At 40.0% G+C, this 19050-nt stretch overlaps 1 protein-coding gene across 2 annotated transcripts in view; it reads right to left on the reverse strand.

The window, feature by feature from the left end:
* Window positions 1–386: 386 nt before the first annotated feature.
* Window positions 387–19050, reverse strand: part of gucy1a2 (guanylate cyclase 1, soluble, alpha 2) — a 35549-nt gene continuing 16885 nt past the window's right edge. For both annotated transcript variants that reach the window (XM_046388823.1, XM_046388824.1), the window contains exons 5-9: window positions 11946–12158; window positions 11051–11323; window positions 8271–8414; window positions 2697–2851; window positions 387–2587 (exon numbers count right to left, since the gene is read on the reverse strand). In XM_046388823.1, the coding sequence (XP_046244779.1) occupies window positions 2368–2587; window positions 2697–2851; window positions 8271–8414; window positions 11051–11323; window positions 11946–12158 (1005 nt within the window). In that variant the 3' untranslated portion in view covers window positions 387–2367. The remainder of the gene's footprint in view (window positions 2588–2696; window positions 2852–8270; window positions 8415–11050; window positions 11324–11945; window positions 12159–19050) is intronic.

Here is a 19050-nt window from a genome sequence, read left to right on the forward strand (position 1 = left end):
TAACAGAGAGCAGGAGTCAAACCTTGACTTAAAAAGGAGAATTAGCTTGTGCTGGTGGTCTCTGAATTCAATCGTCATCTTTTGTTTGATCTTTTAGAGTTTCAGCAACCGGTATGTCGTTTGGCAAGATGTAGTTAAACAGCCTTTCCATTCCAGGTGGGGCTTTGTGATTTCCATAGTCAAAAATTTGTGTACATGTGTATGTATGCATTAACTTATTTGACAATAATTTAAGTCATATTGTGATGTTGTTGTACAACTGGAAAAAAAAATATGATCTCAAAAAGGTAAGCACGCACAGGTAGCACCACTTATTCCAATTTAAACAAACTAAATTATTTCTGAGCTTTTTTTTGGTTGTAATAATAATAATAAGCTGATGGATGTGATGTTGACAAATCTCTGTGGGTTTATTTGGATAATAAAAACATTTCTATCAACATCAACAAAGTAATATTTAGTGAAAACCTATGCTTTTTCTTCTGTGGGCATGAACAGCCATCAGTTCAAACCGATAAAACTTGATTTATGATTTGCACTGACTAATGTCACATCTCAGAGATGGAAAGAAACAAAAACAACAATGGAAACAATGTATGTAACCAAATGTGCCAAGTCTGTTAAATAACACTAACTTCAGCCCTTCACTTCCCACTTTATGATGACAGTTTCTGAAGATTTTCTTAAAAAAAAAACAAACAAAAAAAAAACAACACACACACACAAACCAGAAAACAACAACAACAGCAAAAAAGCCTTCTGACAGTTATTCCCCCCAGGTCTGGGTTACTGAGCTACGCTTTTAAAGTATTTGGAAGGCCTGAGATTTCCACTGAGTAGTTGGAGTCAGCAGACTAGTAGACATGGATTCAAATCCTGTTGTTACATTAGCATGGGGCTAGTAAATACTGTTATATCCACTTAGTAAAAAAGAAAAACAATTAAAAAAAAGATTATGTATGTAGGTGTGAACTGTGTCTAGCATGCATGCTGTGACTATGTGTACAGGTTAGTATAGTACTATATTATTAGTACATACTGTGTGTATTATTGGTTGATCCGGACAAAAAACAGAGAAAAATTTCCAATATTTGAACTCTTACAGGAGCGCTTGATTTATCTGACCAGCAGCTCATGACCATCTTAAAATGAAAGACACGACTAGTTGAGACTTGTGGTGGCTCAGTGGGATAAGGCGCCTGCTGTGACTTACAACATCACGGGTTTGTAACCTTTGGCACATGTCATTCCCTCAATCAAATCCGTCACTCTTCCATGTTAGTTCATGAAACAGAAATGTCTTCAAAATTTAAAAATAAGATAAATGAAGCGCACCTTATCTTTTTTCTTTTCTTTCAAATATTTAGAATTAATCCATCTTGTATTTGTCCTGATTTGAGCAGTAAAAAGGCACTGAGCTGGGAATAATTTTCAGTCCTAAATGTATGTACCTGCAATGAAATGGCTGAATTGTTGTTGGTTAAAGTTTGCAGTGGGTTAGAAGCAGGAAAGGCTCTAAGATCAGCTTGGTATTAGCATTTTGGCATTTGTCTCTTGATGCCCCCTCCTCAAACCTATTTCCTTTTTTGCCTCTCACTCATCTCTCTCGCCATTCCACCAACTGCTCCTAGGCTGATGGACAGATGTTAATGAGCAGCAGATGTTCAAAGTGTGTTTGGCAAAGCATGACATGATTTAGGGACAGTTGGAAGGAGAGATGTATTGTTCTTCAATAGTGGTCTTCCTTGTACAAGAGGCAATGATGTTACAGCAAACATTTGTGGCAATGGTGCCATTTTCTAAACTTCATACAACTTCATTCCTCTGCATCCACTTTGTTAATGGAAAGCAGATTTGTTCTATTTGCGCAATTCCATTGCTAACAAGTGCAACACTGGTCACGTAAATCGTCTCTCTCCAGGTTTTCTCCAAGCACTCTTGCTTCTCGACCCAGGCCAGGGTATCGTTTGGGAAGGAGGACCACAGCTGAGAGCTAGAAATCACATATGAAGCTGAGGAATCCAGTGAGATCATTAAGCTTAGTATTAAGGTTTCCCCACTTATTGACCCCATCAGTACACCTCTTTGGAGAAGAGTCCATGCGAGATGAGCACAGTTGCTGTTCCTCAGGTCTTTTGAACCATCTCTCCTTTGCTCAGTGGAGATGAGGGCATGATGTTCTTTTTCACCTATGACGACAGCAAGTGTAAGTCATACAGGCCATCCCACAGGTCTGAATCCAAGTTTTCACACGTAATTCATTTGCATATCCAAAGATTCGTGTGATCTGTTCCCTGCGTATTCCTCGGGTTTAAATACAGCCTCTCACATAATGAATATTTGCGTATCCTAGTCTGTGCGTGGGACCTACAAACTTGTTTCTCTTAGAAACATGGTGCCGATGCTGTAGGAGACTTTCCTCATAGAGGCCGGAGGGGCGGAGCGAGAGCTGGTGAGCGAGGCATGGCTGTGAGATGTCCCTGCCTCCAGGAAGTAACATGTCCCTGGGATCTCTTTAGGAAAATTTTCCGGGAGCTCCAGGCGTGAACGAGGGACAAATGAAAAAGAGCGGTCATCTTTTAGCAACCTGTTGAGAAGAAAAGTCCCATTAAATAGCATGTATTGCCATGGCGACAAGAACGAGATCATGTATACAGAGTACACGCATTTGTGGTTTGTCTGGTGTTGTCACTTACTGGTAAGTTGTGGGACTAACATTGATACACCTGGGATGGCTCCCCGATTCAAACTTGCTGGCCAGTGTAACATTGTTCCCAAACAGGCAATAACGTGGCATTTTAACCCCGACCACGCCCGCCAGCACCGAACCTGTGTGGATACCTATCCTCAGCTAAGAAAGAAAGGCGGGAAACAGATGGTAAAAGGGGAGTGTAGAGAGAAAAAAAGTTAGAAGGGGACAGATATTAGAGCCGCAGCAGGATCTTAAAAGTACAAAGAGTTTCAACAGTGTTTGACAACGCACATGCACTTGATCTGAAAGTTATTCATCAGCTGCTGTTACTGTATTTTCACTTAAAGTCTGTGTTTACTTGACTTTTTGTCACTGTTTTAGTTATTTTTGGTTTTGGTTTAGGTTTGTTTTTGTTTTGGCCCCACTCTGACCACTCATTTCTTTGTGAGTGCATTCAGCTTGAGTGCTCATCAGTAAAATATGATCTAGAGCTGGAAGTTTTGGTTGATTGTTTAGTCAATAAAAAAAACAAAACAATTCTTTTGATAATCCCTGAGTCCAGCATCTGAAACCAGAGTTTTGGACTGTTGGTCGTATAAAGCAAAACATTTGAAAACATCTCTTTGGGTGCAGGGATATTATGTTACATTACATACATGTTACAAATTTTTTCTGACTTTTTATAGACATTAAGATTAACTGACAGAGAAAACAGGAGATGAATAAAAACAAAACTGCTTGTTATGTTGCTATCCTAGTCTGATCTCACTATGCCTGTCTGGCTTTACAGATCATACAAGGTGAGCAAAAGCGTTGGCACACCTGGCATCTAAAATGACTAACCTGTCACATCCTGAGCTGCATCACTACGACATCCACTGACACTGCTTTGAATGTTCATAACCTAGATCTCTCTGCTGAACTGATGCCATTCATTCTACAGCACAAAAGCAACCTTGTTTTGAACCAGATGTGTTGTACCTGTACTGATCCGCAGAAGCACAGCAATCATACTTCAGTATTAGTGCAACTGTTAATGTCTGATCTGACAGAGTGATGATCATCTTAAAGTAGAAAGAGTGTCATGATAATCTTAAAATAGAAAGAGTGTGAGATGGAAATTAATCAAAGAAGTAATTGCTTCCATCGCTTGCTGGTAGCCAATATAGGGCAGCAACATGCTCATATAATAATGTAGCTGAATTATGAATCTATAAATGGCTGGAGGCAGAGTGAAAGCTTTCATTCCAGTTTGACCATTCCACTTCATGGTCACTCAACCAGCTATTGATTTCCTCCACTTGGGAACAAGTCATCACACATACAGTGCACTCACACATCCATCCAACAAAAGCCACTGGAACCCGGCAGATTTCTAATGATCTACTTGAGCATCTCATCACCTAGGTATCCAACGCCACTCTGTGCATGCCAGCACACTGCAAGGTAGTCATGGCAACAACAGACGATGGGGGTAGTGAGGTAGAAAGAGCACAGATAGACAGAAGGACAGACAATGGAGAGGGAGAGGGAGAGGGAGAGAGAGAGAGAGAGAGAGAGAGAGAGAGAGAGAGAAAGACAAAAATAAACTTATAATTAGATGGCAAAACCTTGACAGCAGAGGAGGGGGGATAAAGAAAGGAGAAAGAGAAAGACAGAGAGGGCTGGCAGGTGCCCTAGTGTGACCTATTTTTCAGCTAAACTGCTTACCGATAGCCATGCACTTGTCTGTGTCTCTCTCTACAACAGACAACCGCTCACAGACACACACAAACAGATCTGCATCCAGCGCCCACTCTGCTCTTTATTTCTTGGTCTCAAAACACAGACACAGTAACACTCATGCACTCTTCATCTCCTTTTCGCTATGAGTCAGCATCCCACAGCACATGGCCCTCAGTGAGCCAATGAGCAAATGGCGCAGCAGCACAGACGACCAATCGCATTCTAGCCTCGGACCAAGCTGACACAAGGATATAGAGATGGAGAAAGACTGAGAGAGAGAGAGGAGGGAGTTGTTAAAGTGTCAGTGTTCTTTTATTTACACTCAGTTGCCAGTCTAGTAGCTGCTCCTAGCTTTAACTAATGCAGTCAAAGACAACAATCCTGCATTATATCTTACTGCCATGGAAGTCATAACCTTCACTTTTTGTTGAAGCTGAGACGTATTGACTAACCTTTATGGTCACATTGCAGGATATTGTTATGCTGTTGCATTACAGAGGTGGTTTTGTTATTCAGCAAACAACTGTGGCCTACAAACCATCCATCCATCCATCCATTTTAGATACCCCCTGCAGGGTCACAGGGGGGCTGGAGCCTATCCCTGCTGACTACGTGCAGGAGGCGGGATACCCCCTGGATTGGTCGGCAGTCAATTGCAGCGCAGACACATGGACTCGAACCTGGAACTCTCTTGCTGTGAGTGTTTGCCACTGTGCCACCGTGCCGCCCGCCTACAAACCACTGCATTCCAAAATGACAATCATAATCAAACGACTTTTCTCAGATGGAAAAGTCATTTTATGGTTGTTAGTGCCAAAGCAATTAGGCAATTAATCCACTGGTCGAATGTCAGAAAACGCTACTCATATGCTGCTTCCCACCTCTTGAAAATAATAACCAGCCAATGTATAAATAATGAAGCTAATCATAGGTTACATTGTTAGTTCAATGGAAGTGCTGGCAACTGCAAGATGAGCATATGCAAGAAGAATGGATGTAGCCATGAAAAAGCACCCATTTCTTGTTGACCTGACAAGCCCCTGACCATTTATGAATTCAAAACGCTCAGATACTGCTGTTACATGTAAATGGATTTGAGCCCATATAACATACAGAAACATTAATCACAATTCAGCTTTGTCATTTAACAGTAATAATATCAATCCTTCATTCAGAGAGTAGATGTGAGCTTGCATACTAGATACTAGTTTCTAAAATGATTGTGAACAGAAAACCATGGCCTGAAATTAAAGCTTTAGTATGGATGAAAACATCTGTGAGGTTTCTATATGTGTTTCTCTCTTGACATCTCACTCCTCTGTATATTTCTCTCTGTGTCCCTGGATCACTCTCTCCAGCTCACTCTCACTAAACATTTTCTCTCGGTTCTCTCTCGCAGCTCTCATGCTAGTTTGCATAACAGTGCAACATTGGCTGGAGCTGAGAGCACTCACTGAACAGCATTTATCATGCTGAAGTGTTGAATATTTCTATAACTCTCCTTTATACCAACATGAAGTGAGGAGAGACAAGACAGGAGAGCATTACAGAGAGTGCAAAAATATTGAAAAGCGGATCAAGAACAAAAACTGAAAGAAAGAACAAACAAGAGGCGGAAGAGGAAAATGAAAGGAGTGAGTTAGAGAGAGGACGCAGAGGAGAGGGTGAGGGAAAGAGAGGAGAAGGGAGGGAAGGTAAAGAGAGGAAGAGGAAAGACAGAGATAGAGAGAGAGAGAGAGAAAGTAGAAGAGAGGAGCAAGAGAGCAAGCCAAAAATGCTTGGCAAGGCCTTTCTATTTTGAGACAAATGGACAATGTTAGGAGCACAGCACTACACAGAACACTGTCCTGAATGATCTCTGTTATCTGGTTTTTGAAAAGACAACCAACAATGTGTTAGTCTATCTCTAAATGCTTCAAAATTAATTCAAATTACCCATGATGTCTGTGACTCTCACTGGCCCCAAGCCAATTAAATTCTTATAATGAATAAATAAAAACAAGTCACAAACATGTAGTTTCATTTTTCAAAAAAGACATTTCCTGAAAAAACAGAGTATTATAGTTTCTAGCAAGTGTTAAACATCCATCCATCCATTTTCTATACTGCTTATCCGTCAGGGTCGCAGGGGGGTTGGAGCTTATCCCAGTGTTAAACAGAATTTTTAAAAAGTTAGGGGCTTTTGTTTTTATGTCATGAGAACTGTTCACAGCAAAGAAAAAATCTAGCCTGACACCTGTCTTGTCCTTTAATATGAGTCCATACAGAGGATGTGAACAGTTAACTGTCTCTCTCCACTGCAATTACACTACACTACTATTCCACTACAGCTATGAGCTCTGTTTCACTGATCACCTGTGCAAAACCAGAGATAAAACGCGGCTTGGTGTAGGTAATGACTTTGACTCATATTTATCACAGTGCAAGTAAGCACCCTCACTCCCAGAGTTCCTTAGGCTGATGGGCGACCTTGACGGGGACTGGACTGAGGAAAGATATAAATAAATTATATCCTGTGTTCCACATTTCAAGGCATGCAACAAACAACCTGCCTTTCTCTCTCTAACTCCACAAGTACACACAATGCTTTAAAAGTAGCAGTCACAGCTAATGGGCACTTACACAATTACAACTTCAATTCTGAGAACAAGTGTGTGTCATTTTACTGCAGCTGATATATTGGACACATGCTTCACTTCTAGCAACATAACTGTTCTAAATGTCGCGTAATGGTAAAAATGGTAAAAAATAAAAAAAAAATAAGGAAGCTGTGAGCATGTGATGATATAATTTATCTCGAGAAAACACATTGTGTGTTTTGTTAATTTATCATGAGAAAACTACTTCATAAAACTCATAAGAGTGGACCACGGAATAAGCACACTGCTCTGTGAGGTGGGTTAAGGTGTGTCAAAGCAAAGTAAAATAACCTTTTAATAATGTGAGTTGGAGATTTGATATCAAGTGATATCTAATTACTTCAAGGGATATGTGTAACAATAGTATTGATGTGTGCTGATTGTTTCCACACAGACTTTTTATAGTGATACACATGTGAGGAGTAGTTGGTCAGAGTCTTCATTATCCCTTGTATAAAGTTGTGACAGATTTTGCAGTGTAAGTAGCTGAAAATGCCACCTCAGCCTGCTAGAGTTGCAGTGCTACTCTCCTTTGAAACAGTCAGGTTCTGCAGTGTAGCATTTCATTTCATATGAGAGTGAAAATTATATGAATGTGAAAAATGATGTGGTTGCATCCTTGGTTGAGAGGCAGTGTTTTTGCTGTCTCTGTATTCCCACCTTAGCCTTCAAGCTACATAAATTGTGTGTCTTTCTGCAAAGTAAATAAAACAATGATTATAGCACTGAGAGTTATCAGGATTTTTTCATTCAAGTCCAGACACTGGGATGACAATATGACAACTGTAGGCAAAAACAGACACAGGCTCACAGATATTAGTTATTGCGTTTCTGAAAACTGTCCTCAGCTGTAAGTGATAATACTGGCCAATTCATTTACTTCTAAATAAAGTCTTTTGCAGTTGGTTTAAGGGCGGCAGTGTCCCAAGTAAATCTTTTGGCAATTTATTTTAGTTTTCAATAACACTGCCAAAAATGTATTCATTTTTCGTTTTTTAGTCTCTTTTGTCTCCACCAGAAGTGAAAAAATATTGCTCAAAGTTATAGATTTGTGTCATGGAGCTGAAGCACGAGATTGTAAACAACTTAAGAATACACTGCAGGCATCAGAACAATCAGGGTGCACAGTTACGTTTATAAATATATATATTTACATATAAAAAGGGCTCAAAAGATTCAGACCCCTGCATGGTGGAGAATGAATAAAAACTCACCTTGATAGGTTTCCCATCAGGTGTCAGCACTTCCTCTGAAAGTTCCATCATCTTCAGAGCCATGTGTGCAATTGGCTTTGCATGACTATCAACCTTCTTGTGAAGTCCTCCTGCCACACAGTAGGCATCACCTATTGTCTCGATCTGTATGAGAAATGGAGGAGGAGGGGCAGAAACTGAAATGAATAAGCGTGGCTGTGATGTTGAAGTGTAAAACTCTTTAATAAGTCAATACATTCCCACTGAGTAGTGGAAATTAAAAGCATCCCTTTCATTCCTCTTGTGATGTAACTGTTTCTCTCTCTTGGTCAATATTATTCACAATAAGAGTGATAAGCATTTGGAGAGGATCTCAGTAAAGCAACTTACAGCACCTTGCATTCTGACCCAGCATAAAACAAGGTTTTACGGTATTTTGTAAAAGGCATGACAAGAAGGTTTACTTTATTTCATTTGTAAGGGATCATGAACAATATTAAACATAAATGTGTGTCATATTGTACAATATATATATCATATGAAAGCTAATTGGCTTCTGCTAAGTGTCAAAAATAATGTAACAAATGATAATATAGCTTTAAGCTCCCATATACAAGAGAGATGCTTGGAACAAACCAGTACCATCGTTATCAGCTGAAATTCATGACAAGAGTAGTGTTTCCCACATTCCCACGTCATTAATTTGGACAACTCAACCAAACATTTGTTCGTACTGATAAAGTATTCTCTTACTATAATGACAGCAAATGGTGTAATGAGCTCCTTCCAATACCTTTTCACAACGAATGCACACACAGAGCTAAGAAGTAATTCCTAGTCCCTGTTTGGGCTTTCTGTGCCAGATACTGGAGTGGTAGCAAGTCGTCTTTGTGTAAGAGTGACTTCCCAAAGTCAAATTCAAAATGAACACATGTGAACTAAGCAAACAGACAGTGCTACTTTCAGGGATGTGTTGGCGTATTTCCAGGTGACAACATGAGCTAGGTGTCATGGCAGCTGACACTGCCCTTAGAAAGAAAGAAAACAGATAGCACAAAAGGAGAACAAGGAGGGGAAAAGGAAAACTAGGAGACAAATTGCTCTCATTTAGGCCTGCCACCGGCTAAATCATTTCGACAGTAACCATGACAATGGCAACATATGGGTGCCTCAGTCTCCTCACTATGTCCTCCTGTTCTTGCTTTCTTTTTTACACACACTCACTCTCCATCTGCTATACACATAAACTCTTATATTCACTCCATCTCTTTGCCTTCCTTTTCCTTCTTCTTCCTTTTCTTTTCTGAGACAGGACATTTGTGAGAGATAACAGAGCAAATGCATGTTTCTTATGTGGAGTGGCAAGCATATATCGTTCTCAAAGAGACTGAGGTAATGAGACGGGAAGGAAAGATGGATGGCAGTGGTGATGATGGAGAGAACCCAAGGTGGACAGAGTACAGATGGTGGGAAATACAGATCTGTAAGGAAGGATGAAATAAGGGAAAGACAACACACTAAAGTGAAGACTGTAACAAGGCCCAAGCCACACTGTCACATGGAAAATATTGACACATCTATGTTAAGCTTCCACAGACCAGTCATTAATCACTTACTTTTTCCACATCACAAGAACACCAACACATCAGTGCATACACATACACACACACACACACACAAGGATATGTAGTGCACACAGAGAAGCGCTGATCAAACATAACTGGCGACCCTTACTTCCAAGAAAACTATCACTTCCTGGGAAACTTGTAAACCCTAGGAAGTTTTTAAGCAAATCTCTTTGTTGTTATCACATTGTTTCACAGTTTAGAATTAATAGTATGGTGATGTTAATGGGGTGGTAATATGATAATAATGAGGTAATACAGGTTGATTTTATCACAATATTGAATGCTTCTATGAGTGTAATGCATTCAAAGTCAAGAGAAATGTCTTGGAAATCAAGATTAAAATGCTAATATCCGTCCTCTCTTATGTTCCAAACATTATAATTAGCTTCGAGATAATACTGTACAAATTATATGTTAAATGATTTGACTTGTTAGTGGTGGTTTCTTAATCAGGACTGTAAAATGCTAAACAATCTGTTTTAATTTAATTTAATGCAAATATTAGATTAAATTAAACATCAAGAAGCAGTGAAAACCAGGAAACACTTGTAGTTTCTGTGCAACAACCAGGGCTGAAACTACATGTTTCTATTTAATTTGTAACTACTTTCAACTAAAAACATTTGATACGTTGATGCCTTGCACATCAGACAGTGCAAAATCAACAAAGAAGTACAAACTGGCTTAAGACAGGGTAAGCCAACTAAGCTAGCCACTTAGCTAATTTAAAAACAGGCTAATTACTGAAACAAGTCTTTCCATTACAGCATAAATACATGCAATATTGACCTCAGAGTGCAACATCAAGAATTACAGAGAGAATCAAATGACGGCGCCACGTCACACGTCACTGCAATCAAACAGAAACACGTCTTTTATCAGCCCATAAGTGTAACCTGTATTACTTCGCTGTTAAAAGTTTTGTCTTTTGCCTTTTGTTTTTGGCCTCCAATTACCCTGTTCAATACATTTCTGTCCAATATTACCTAAAAATACCCACTGTTAATACCATGCTATTACCTGGTTATTGCATTGGCAATTACATGCTGTTAACTTATTATTATTAAACTATTATCCCACTATTACCATGTTATTACCAAGCTGTAATGAAAAAGTGCTACCATTATGGCTACATCACATAAAGAACATGTGTGCAATTTTCTGTCTACTAACCTTATACACATCCAGAATGCCACATTGGTAGTCGAACCGCGTGTAAAGCTCGTTCAGCATGGAGATAACTTGCATAGGTGTGCACTGGGCACACACAGCAGTAAAACCCACGATGTCCGAGAACAGCATGGTAACGTCATCAAATTTTCGAGCGGGCACTGGCTGACCCTGCCACAGTTTCTGTGCCACATCACCTGGAAATATGGAATACAGGAGGTCCACAGTTCTCCTCTTTTCCTCCTCCAGTGCCTGGTGAGTTCGCTCTAAGGTGGCCTGGGAAAGGAGAGAAGCAAAGGAGATTAAAAGGTTTTGTTATGTTTTGTGCTTTGCTTTGATGACGGCACTGATGAAAATGAAGCTGAGATGTGGGAGTACTGCACCAAATTAAAACTGCTGGTGCATGTAAATGTATTCATGTATTAGTTTGATTTATTTTTGATTGTGTGTATCTGCATATGCTTATCTGTGTCTGCAGGCAAGCTTCTTAATGCCAAATCTGTCTGATGCAGCGCTATACCATTGTTCAAGGAGGCAAGTGAACTAAGCTATAGCTATTTTTAACAGTGGCCTGGGGGAGTAAGCTGCAGAGAGAGACTAATGCAGTGAGCAGTGTATAGGAATGGGTCAAGACTCAGTGATTTGCTCAAAGGTACTTTGAAAGCAAATTATAGATCAAGTCCCAGGAGCCACATTCTTCCAGCCTGTATGGATTCAAACAGGCAACACCAAGATTTAAGCATTCAGTACAGCTGATGCATTACACTTAACATGTCTGCTTCAGTGAGTTCTTGCCTGATAGAAAACAAAACTACAGACCTGGAAAACTTACTGTATATTTTTGTGAACTCTCTCTCGAAGTACGAATAGATCCAGAATTAATAAGTAAACAGTCTACCTTAAGTTTGTCCATTCTCTTCTTCAGACCATCCTGGGCCTTGGCCTGCTCCCCCACCAGAATAACATCCCGTGTGGCATCATGGATGGGAATATCTGACAGGTGGAGTCCCCTGCCCATCAGCTCCTCCAACTTATCAACACGTGGCGAGCCCAGAAACATCAGGGAGCAGGACTCGGGCACATGGATCATCTGACCCTTCAGCTCCATGACCTGGCATAGAGAGCAATCATATTAGGAAAGTCATGCCATTGGTTGAGTTTGTTTGTTTGTTTTTTGTTTAATAGGTATTCACTGAAAGAAAAAGAATTTACAGTAGGTAAATCTCAAACTAAATATGTAATTAATTTTTCACTATCCAAATTCCATGGTCTGTGGAAACACAGACATCTAGACAGCCATGGTTATTTACATAATAACATACTAGAAAGTGTCCATAATGTACCATACAGATATTAGAATAAAGTGTGCAACATGATTCTCACCTGTAGATTACACGAATAATGTTGAGAATATAGAGCAGGCCTAAAACCACCTATGTAACCCCATATCTAACTGCATAACTACCATTTGTATTCTACAATAACAAGCACACATGTTATATACATACATAGAAAAGATTATAATTACAGAAACTGTAGATTACTGTGATTTGGTGCACTTTGAGCAAGGCCAGGTTTCATATATAAGGAAGGAGACAATCCTGTCATCGTAATGTTACTGGTCAGACCAACACAGTCCATCCATATGTACTTAAACAACAAACACTTGAATATGATCATAAGTAATGTCTTTAAAGATGAAGTATCTCACTATATAGGACAAATTAAAAAGCAAACTTATCAGTTAAAAACTTCTGTCAAGAGACATATTTTTCAGTAAACACAGCAAGGCTGCAAATCAACAAACAACTGCACTATTATTGCCAACGGTATTTGCAAAATATGAATAAAAATTTGTTTCATTAGCCTCTCGACATTTTGCTCACAAGCAGTTACACATGATGATAAATATGAGCAGGACCTGCGGAATGGCCTTAACACATGTGTGAGGAGAACAAACTGTGTTGAAGAGAAAGACAGAAACAGACATGGGTAGCTGATTACCCAAGGAGATGCTGAGGAAAGACATTAGTGCCCATTCGAATCCAACTCTTGGCTGTTTCATGGTGCTAACTAGCTCTGCCAGAGGCCGTGTGGATAAACCACTCTTCAACTTCTCCCTTTTTTCGATTTATCTCTCTCCTGCTCAGTCTTTGCACCCACCTCCTTTCTTTAGTTTTTCTTTTTGCTCCTCTCTCCATCTTCATCTCTCTTTCATTCCTGCCTGTCGCACACTTTCTCTGTCTGTGCTCTTCTCTTTCTGTCTTTCTCTCTCCCTCTCTTTCTCCATAGTGTCAGATAGATTATTCCGCCAGTGAGCACACTGCAGCCCTGTTTTATTTATAGCACAAGGCTCTCCTAGGTCTGCATAATACATACAGTCTACATCTACACACACACACACTGAGAGAGAGAGAGTATTTCCTTACACATAAACACACAGATTACATCCAACAGGGAGACACGCATACTGCCTTTGACATAAACACACATGCAAACATACATGCACATATGCAGCCTACAGCCCACAGGATCTTGGTTGGAGACACAGTCATCTCCTGAAACAGAAATCTATGTGATTCAGTACTTCTTTGACACACACACACACACATATGATAGGAACAATGTTTACTAACTTAATTTATTGCTGCAAACATGAGTAAAGTTATCCTTTATATCAATGACAAAGGCTTTCAGAAAACTGACATGAGGACAATAGAAATGGGTTGCAACTCAGTATTAAGATGTTCCTAATCATTTGAAAATCCATTGTGTATATCTGAGGGGTCATTTTGTGAAATGAGACCGCTACAGTTACATGTAATGATTTGTTACAAGGCTGTTTGTCATACAAGCACTACGAGCAGCAATGCTGATTGTGCAGCTCGGCCTTGCATTCAAATTTTTCATTCAAATGAAAAATTGCTGGGTGCACTTTTAGTTGACAAGCACCGGCTGGAACAATCACTAATCAGGTCTAGCTTATAAAGCAACCAGGTTAACCAGGTTAAAACTAAGGTCAATACACTGTGAAGTCCAGACTTAGTCAGATTCCTATGTGCACTGTAATGACTCAAATGTGTGTTTCCCTGCATGGTAGGATCAGGAGATGCACTCTGCTGGGAGCCATCACCCTCATCAATCCATTCTGCAGGACTGACAAACTGCTGTTAATGTTCACGCTTACTTTAATGTTGTGCTATTTTGTTTTTCTGTAAATGTATCACTGCTTTTTCCTGTCAGACTACAAAGGTTGAAATTTTCCTCTAACTGTACTGTTGTGATGGCTTTTTAAATCATATACACTAATTGTGTCCATTGCCTTACTCCCAGTGTTTGTCTCTGTTTCGTTGTCACTCTCATTTCCTGTCTTACTCTGTCACAAACTTACGCACACACTGATTCACGGATACAAGCATACATGGACACACACATACACACATCCCTGGAGGCAGTTGTGTTGGCCTAGTTGTGCGTCTCTGTTTAACTCAGCACTCTCCTTCTGCCTGCATCTCTGTCATCACAGCACAGCTAGAGGAGGTGAGTGAACAACGAAGGACAGAAGGGCAAAGAAACGGGGGGAAGGGTAGAAGAGATGGGAGACAGACAAAGTAAGATGGAAAGGATGAATTAAAGGGGGGAAATGGGGAAAATGATGAGCAGTATTAGCATTGTAGAAACAGCTGGATGGAGGGATGAAAAAGAGAAAAGGAAAAGGAGGCAGGAAAAGTATAACGAGACAATAAAACCGTATTGAAACAACAGTGAAAAAGAGAAGACGTGAATGAACTTTTTGGAGGCAGAAAGTAGAGATTGTGAACTGTACTTTTATAAAAGCAGATAAGAAAACTGTTACAGGAGGCCAGGATGTCGTGTCCTGATGCAGTATGAACAGTGGTGACTTTTCTTCGAAGCAGACTGATACACAATTACAGTAAGCCCTCAAGGTCACTACTTTACATTTTTTTTCAAGGTAGTTCTGCCCTTGTTACTCTGAGATTTCGTCACAGATAAATTATGCTTGTTACAGTGCATTTTATATATCGGAGCATGAAAACAGCTTGCGCGGATGACTTGTGCAGTAAAAAGAAAACCATTGTATTGGGTACGTTTTTGGTTAAAAACATCAGCAAAATTATCTTAACAGGAACTACTGCTCTAGTAGTCCTTCCTTTAAAAAATGCATCGATGGCAGAATTATCTCTCTCCTTAGATATAATTTTACAAGGTACTTGTCAGACACAACTGCTTTCAGTTTTTTTTTCTTGGCATATAACCACTGGATGCACATTCCTGTTTATTCAACAGTGGTAGTAATCGGCCTGCTGATCAACTGGGCTGATATCTCACATTCAGAGACAACCAGCATTGGCCACTGTCTGCGCTCTCAAGTCCGATTCTATAATATTGCAATTAAATGACTTTGCTGCAAACCTAGTGTACCCCACTCTCCCTTAAACGTCAGTCACCTTCAAAGACATCCTCAGTGGGATGATGGAACTCAGTATGTAGTGACTGATTTTCACATTTCTGAAAGCTTTGCAAGTTTCCATTGAGAACTTGTGCATTTTACATTTTTTTTTATTATACTGCAAATATATGTAAATGTTGTTATTCCTTATAATAGCGAGGCGTGAGCAGCACACACTGTGATGTTCACATTTTACACATCAGGATTATCAAAATGTACAGATTGAGGTTGTTATCGCCATAGGCAACAGGGAGCTGAAGGTAGCTGACAAGGCCAGAGGTGGAAATCGAGGCAGAAAGAGAGGGGGAGTAAGGAGAGAGGGAGACAAGAGACAGAAAGAGAGGAAACATGGGGAAAATGAAACGCACTGGACTTGAAAAATGGAGACGAGGTACTGGGGAGAAAGATGAAGAGAAGGATGGCAGAAGGTGGAAGGGACAGCTAATGGATTGTCTTTTGTGAGCAGACTCTGGCATGTCAACAGACTCTCATTTGCATGAACAAGCACTGAGCAGCAAAGAGTCAATGAGTCAGCCTCTCTCATCCCTCTCTCACGCACACACGCACACAATGCTGCAATGCTCTTATCTTGTCAGACCCTGGCTATACTGTGCAGTTCTCTTTCATGGCACTCTCACACTAAAACATGAACACAAGCACAGAGGCACACACTCACACATGCAGCCTAGACAAACACTACATTGCAGCCTTGTGCCTTCCTGTTTCAGGTGCGAGAGTCAGGAGAGAGTCAGCAGAAGCTTTAAAATGCTGATGTCACATTTCTTAAAAAAATAAAAATCACAGCTGAAAGGTCAGTTCATTTAGTACTTGAATAAGAGGCTGATATGACTGCACTGGATGAAACTCGTCAGTCAGAATCCAAGAACACAGTCAGCCTGCATCACATTGAAAATTTTAGACCCCTTTTAAACTCCAGTTGATGGACAATTTGATGTAAAGTAGAAACTGCATAAAACACCTTTGGTGCATATATTTCTTTCACAGACCAGAACTTTGGTCATGCAGTCTGATAATTACCCTTTAGGGTGCTTTCACACTTAACCTGTTCAAATAAATAAAACCCATGTCCATGTGACCCGTTAATGGGGCAAGTTTGGATTAGTTTGGGCTGGTGTGAACGCTGTCAATCAAATCCCAGTGCGGACCAAACGACTGAACTGAGACCACCTGGTCTCGGTCTGTGGTCAAGCGGACTCTGAAGCAGTTTGTTTGTGGTCTGAAAGCAAACAAGTCAAGCCCATGACTTTATGATAGCAGATGTTATTTTAGCATGAAATGAAAAGCTAAACTACCTCTAAATAAATCCATCTGCTGATCGCGAAATTTGTTCAAGATCTTATAATTGATGTTGTGTGTGTGTATATATAGGTATATGTATATATCAACGCAAATCATTTGGTAACCGTGGTAACATGAATGCACATCAGCACTTTCCCTGATTAATCGATCAAAAGCCGTTAATAAAGCTGTGCAGTCGATTTGCAGTCTAATAATACTAATGCTTATAATCTGTTATTTCTTTGTGAGCTGTGACACCAAAGAATGCAAATATACACATCAGAAGCATTAAAACGCTGCATAAAAGCCTGTCAGTCCATTAAACTTTACCTAAAGCATATTTTACTTGATGTTGATGGCCGTGACTGTCATATATGGAACTTTTAACTATTAAAACGAGAAAAGTGGTGCAGTTAGGCCCAAATGTTACAAAATAAAGAAAACCAGCCTTTTAAAGTGATATTTAGGTCAAGATCTACCATCATAAAGTTGATGTGATGTGAAATGTCTGATTAAATTTTCATCCCTGAGACTTTTGTTCAGTCAAACACCAACTAAGCTAACAGCCTTGGGAACAATGCTAGCCTACATACAGGATGCTCATTCAGAAGGCACAGTGCTGCTGCCAGGTCACACCTTCTTGACTTTACACTCTTTACCAAGCTGTTGTAAAGGTTTGCGGAACTGAAAGGTTAGTGGAAATGTTTAGTGCTGTGCTTATATTTAGTTTCTGAAGAAAAGAAATGATGTAACCAAAGACACTCAGTTACATGAGTCAATACTGTTTAAACAGCCTTTTGATTACATGTGATACTAATTACCATCTAAAGGCCAGTTATTATTGTATCAAGCCCACAGTCACATTTCTGTTCTCTTTATCTTTGTTTCAACAACCAGAATAAAAATGTCTTTGTCGCTTTGTCCTTGTCTCATTGCCTCTCTTTCCTCCTCCCTTGTATTTTCACTTGCCCTGTTTCGTGTTTTGTAAATGTATCAAGAGCGGCCAGAGAGATTTTCAAAGCACTCTCCACTGAACAAACAAACCATCGCAGCAGTGATTTATCTACAAACAGATCAAAGGTGGTGCTAATGTCAAGATACTCTTTGTACTCAGACACACAGGTGCACACATGCAAACACAAACACGTCTCATTTTGCAGCCAATGCACATGCAATACTGTAGCATTTGTTAAATACAAAGTATGACACTGCAAATTTGAACATCCTAAAGATTCACAAATCATTCTCATCCTCGATTTCCCTTCTTGTACCTCAATACTCAAAAGGTGGCATTCTTACAACAACTGCTCAAAATCAACTGAGTATAGATGCTGACCCAGGCTCCAACTCTTCATTTTTGTTATCTAACATCCACACAGTCCGTAAAAAAGAAGTGAATAATCCTAACCAGAATTTTGACTCTATGACCCAAAGAGTCTGGGAACTTTTGGCTGTTTACGGAGACGGCATCGCTACTGTGGAGGTAGGTGTTGTGATTCACAGATTCTCTGTCTTATTCATCCTGTTATTTTTAAGAGAAAGAAAGAATCATCGTCCAAGTGCATCTACATCCACGGCTTATCCCGGCCAAATAGCATCAACGGTCGTGTTTTCCATAATATGCATCAAGAAGGCTAAATTCCACATGAATGTTCATGTATGAAAGCCAATAAAGCACACAATGGTTGAGTGTATGCTGATATCTGAAATTAGTTCAGTTCTGTTCAAGGTTTCAAGGGCATCACCTTTCATTAAGAACCGCTCACAAAACTGACCTACTGATAACTGACCTCCACCAGGTCAGCGGAGCTGGAGAGGTTGAATCAAATAATTCAGTCAATCAATCAACAGCACAGTGAAACTCATTTTGCATGCATTTACTCTAAGTCGTATTTTTATCAACTGATGCATTATGCAGAAAGCTGCTCCACTTCTGTTTGACGGAGACCACAAGATTAGGGAGGGAGGACTCCCATTAAGGATAGAGGAGACACGATGAACACGATGATACGCTGGTTAGAGGAGAGCTTTTGGCAGTGCAACCTGTGCACACTCCCCTGTGTGCTGACCACAGAGCTAATACTAAGCAGACAGAGAGAGATGCTATTTGACATTTTCAGAAGGTCTTCGTATGCCTCTTGCACAGCGCATGTCCCTGGGCGAAGACAGGAAAGAAGTCAAACTGAAGGTACACTACAGGCCACTCAAACACACACACACACAAGTGCAGCAC

This window comes from Scatophagus argus, chromosome 5, assembly GCF_020382885.2.
Source record: "Scatophagus argus isolate fScaArg1 chromosome 5, fScaArg1.pri, whole genome shotgun sequence".
Lineage (NCBI taxonomy): Eukaryota > Metazoa > Chordata > Actinopteri > Scatophagidae > Scatophagus > Scatophagus argus.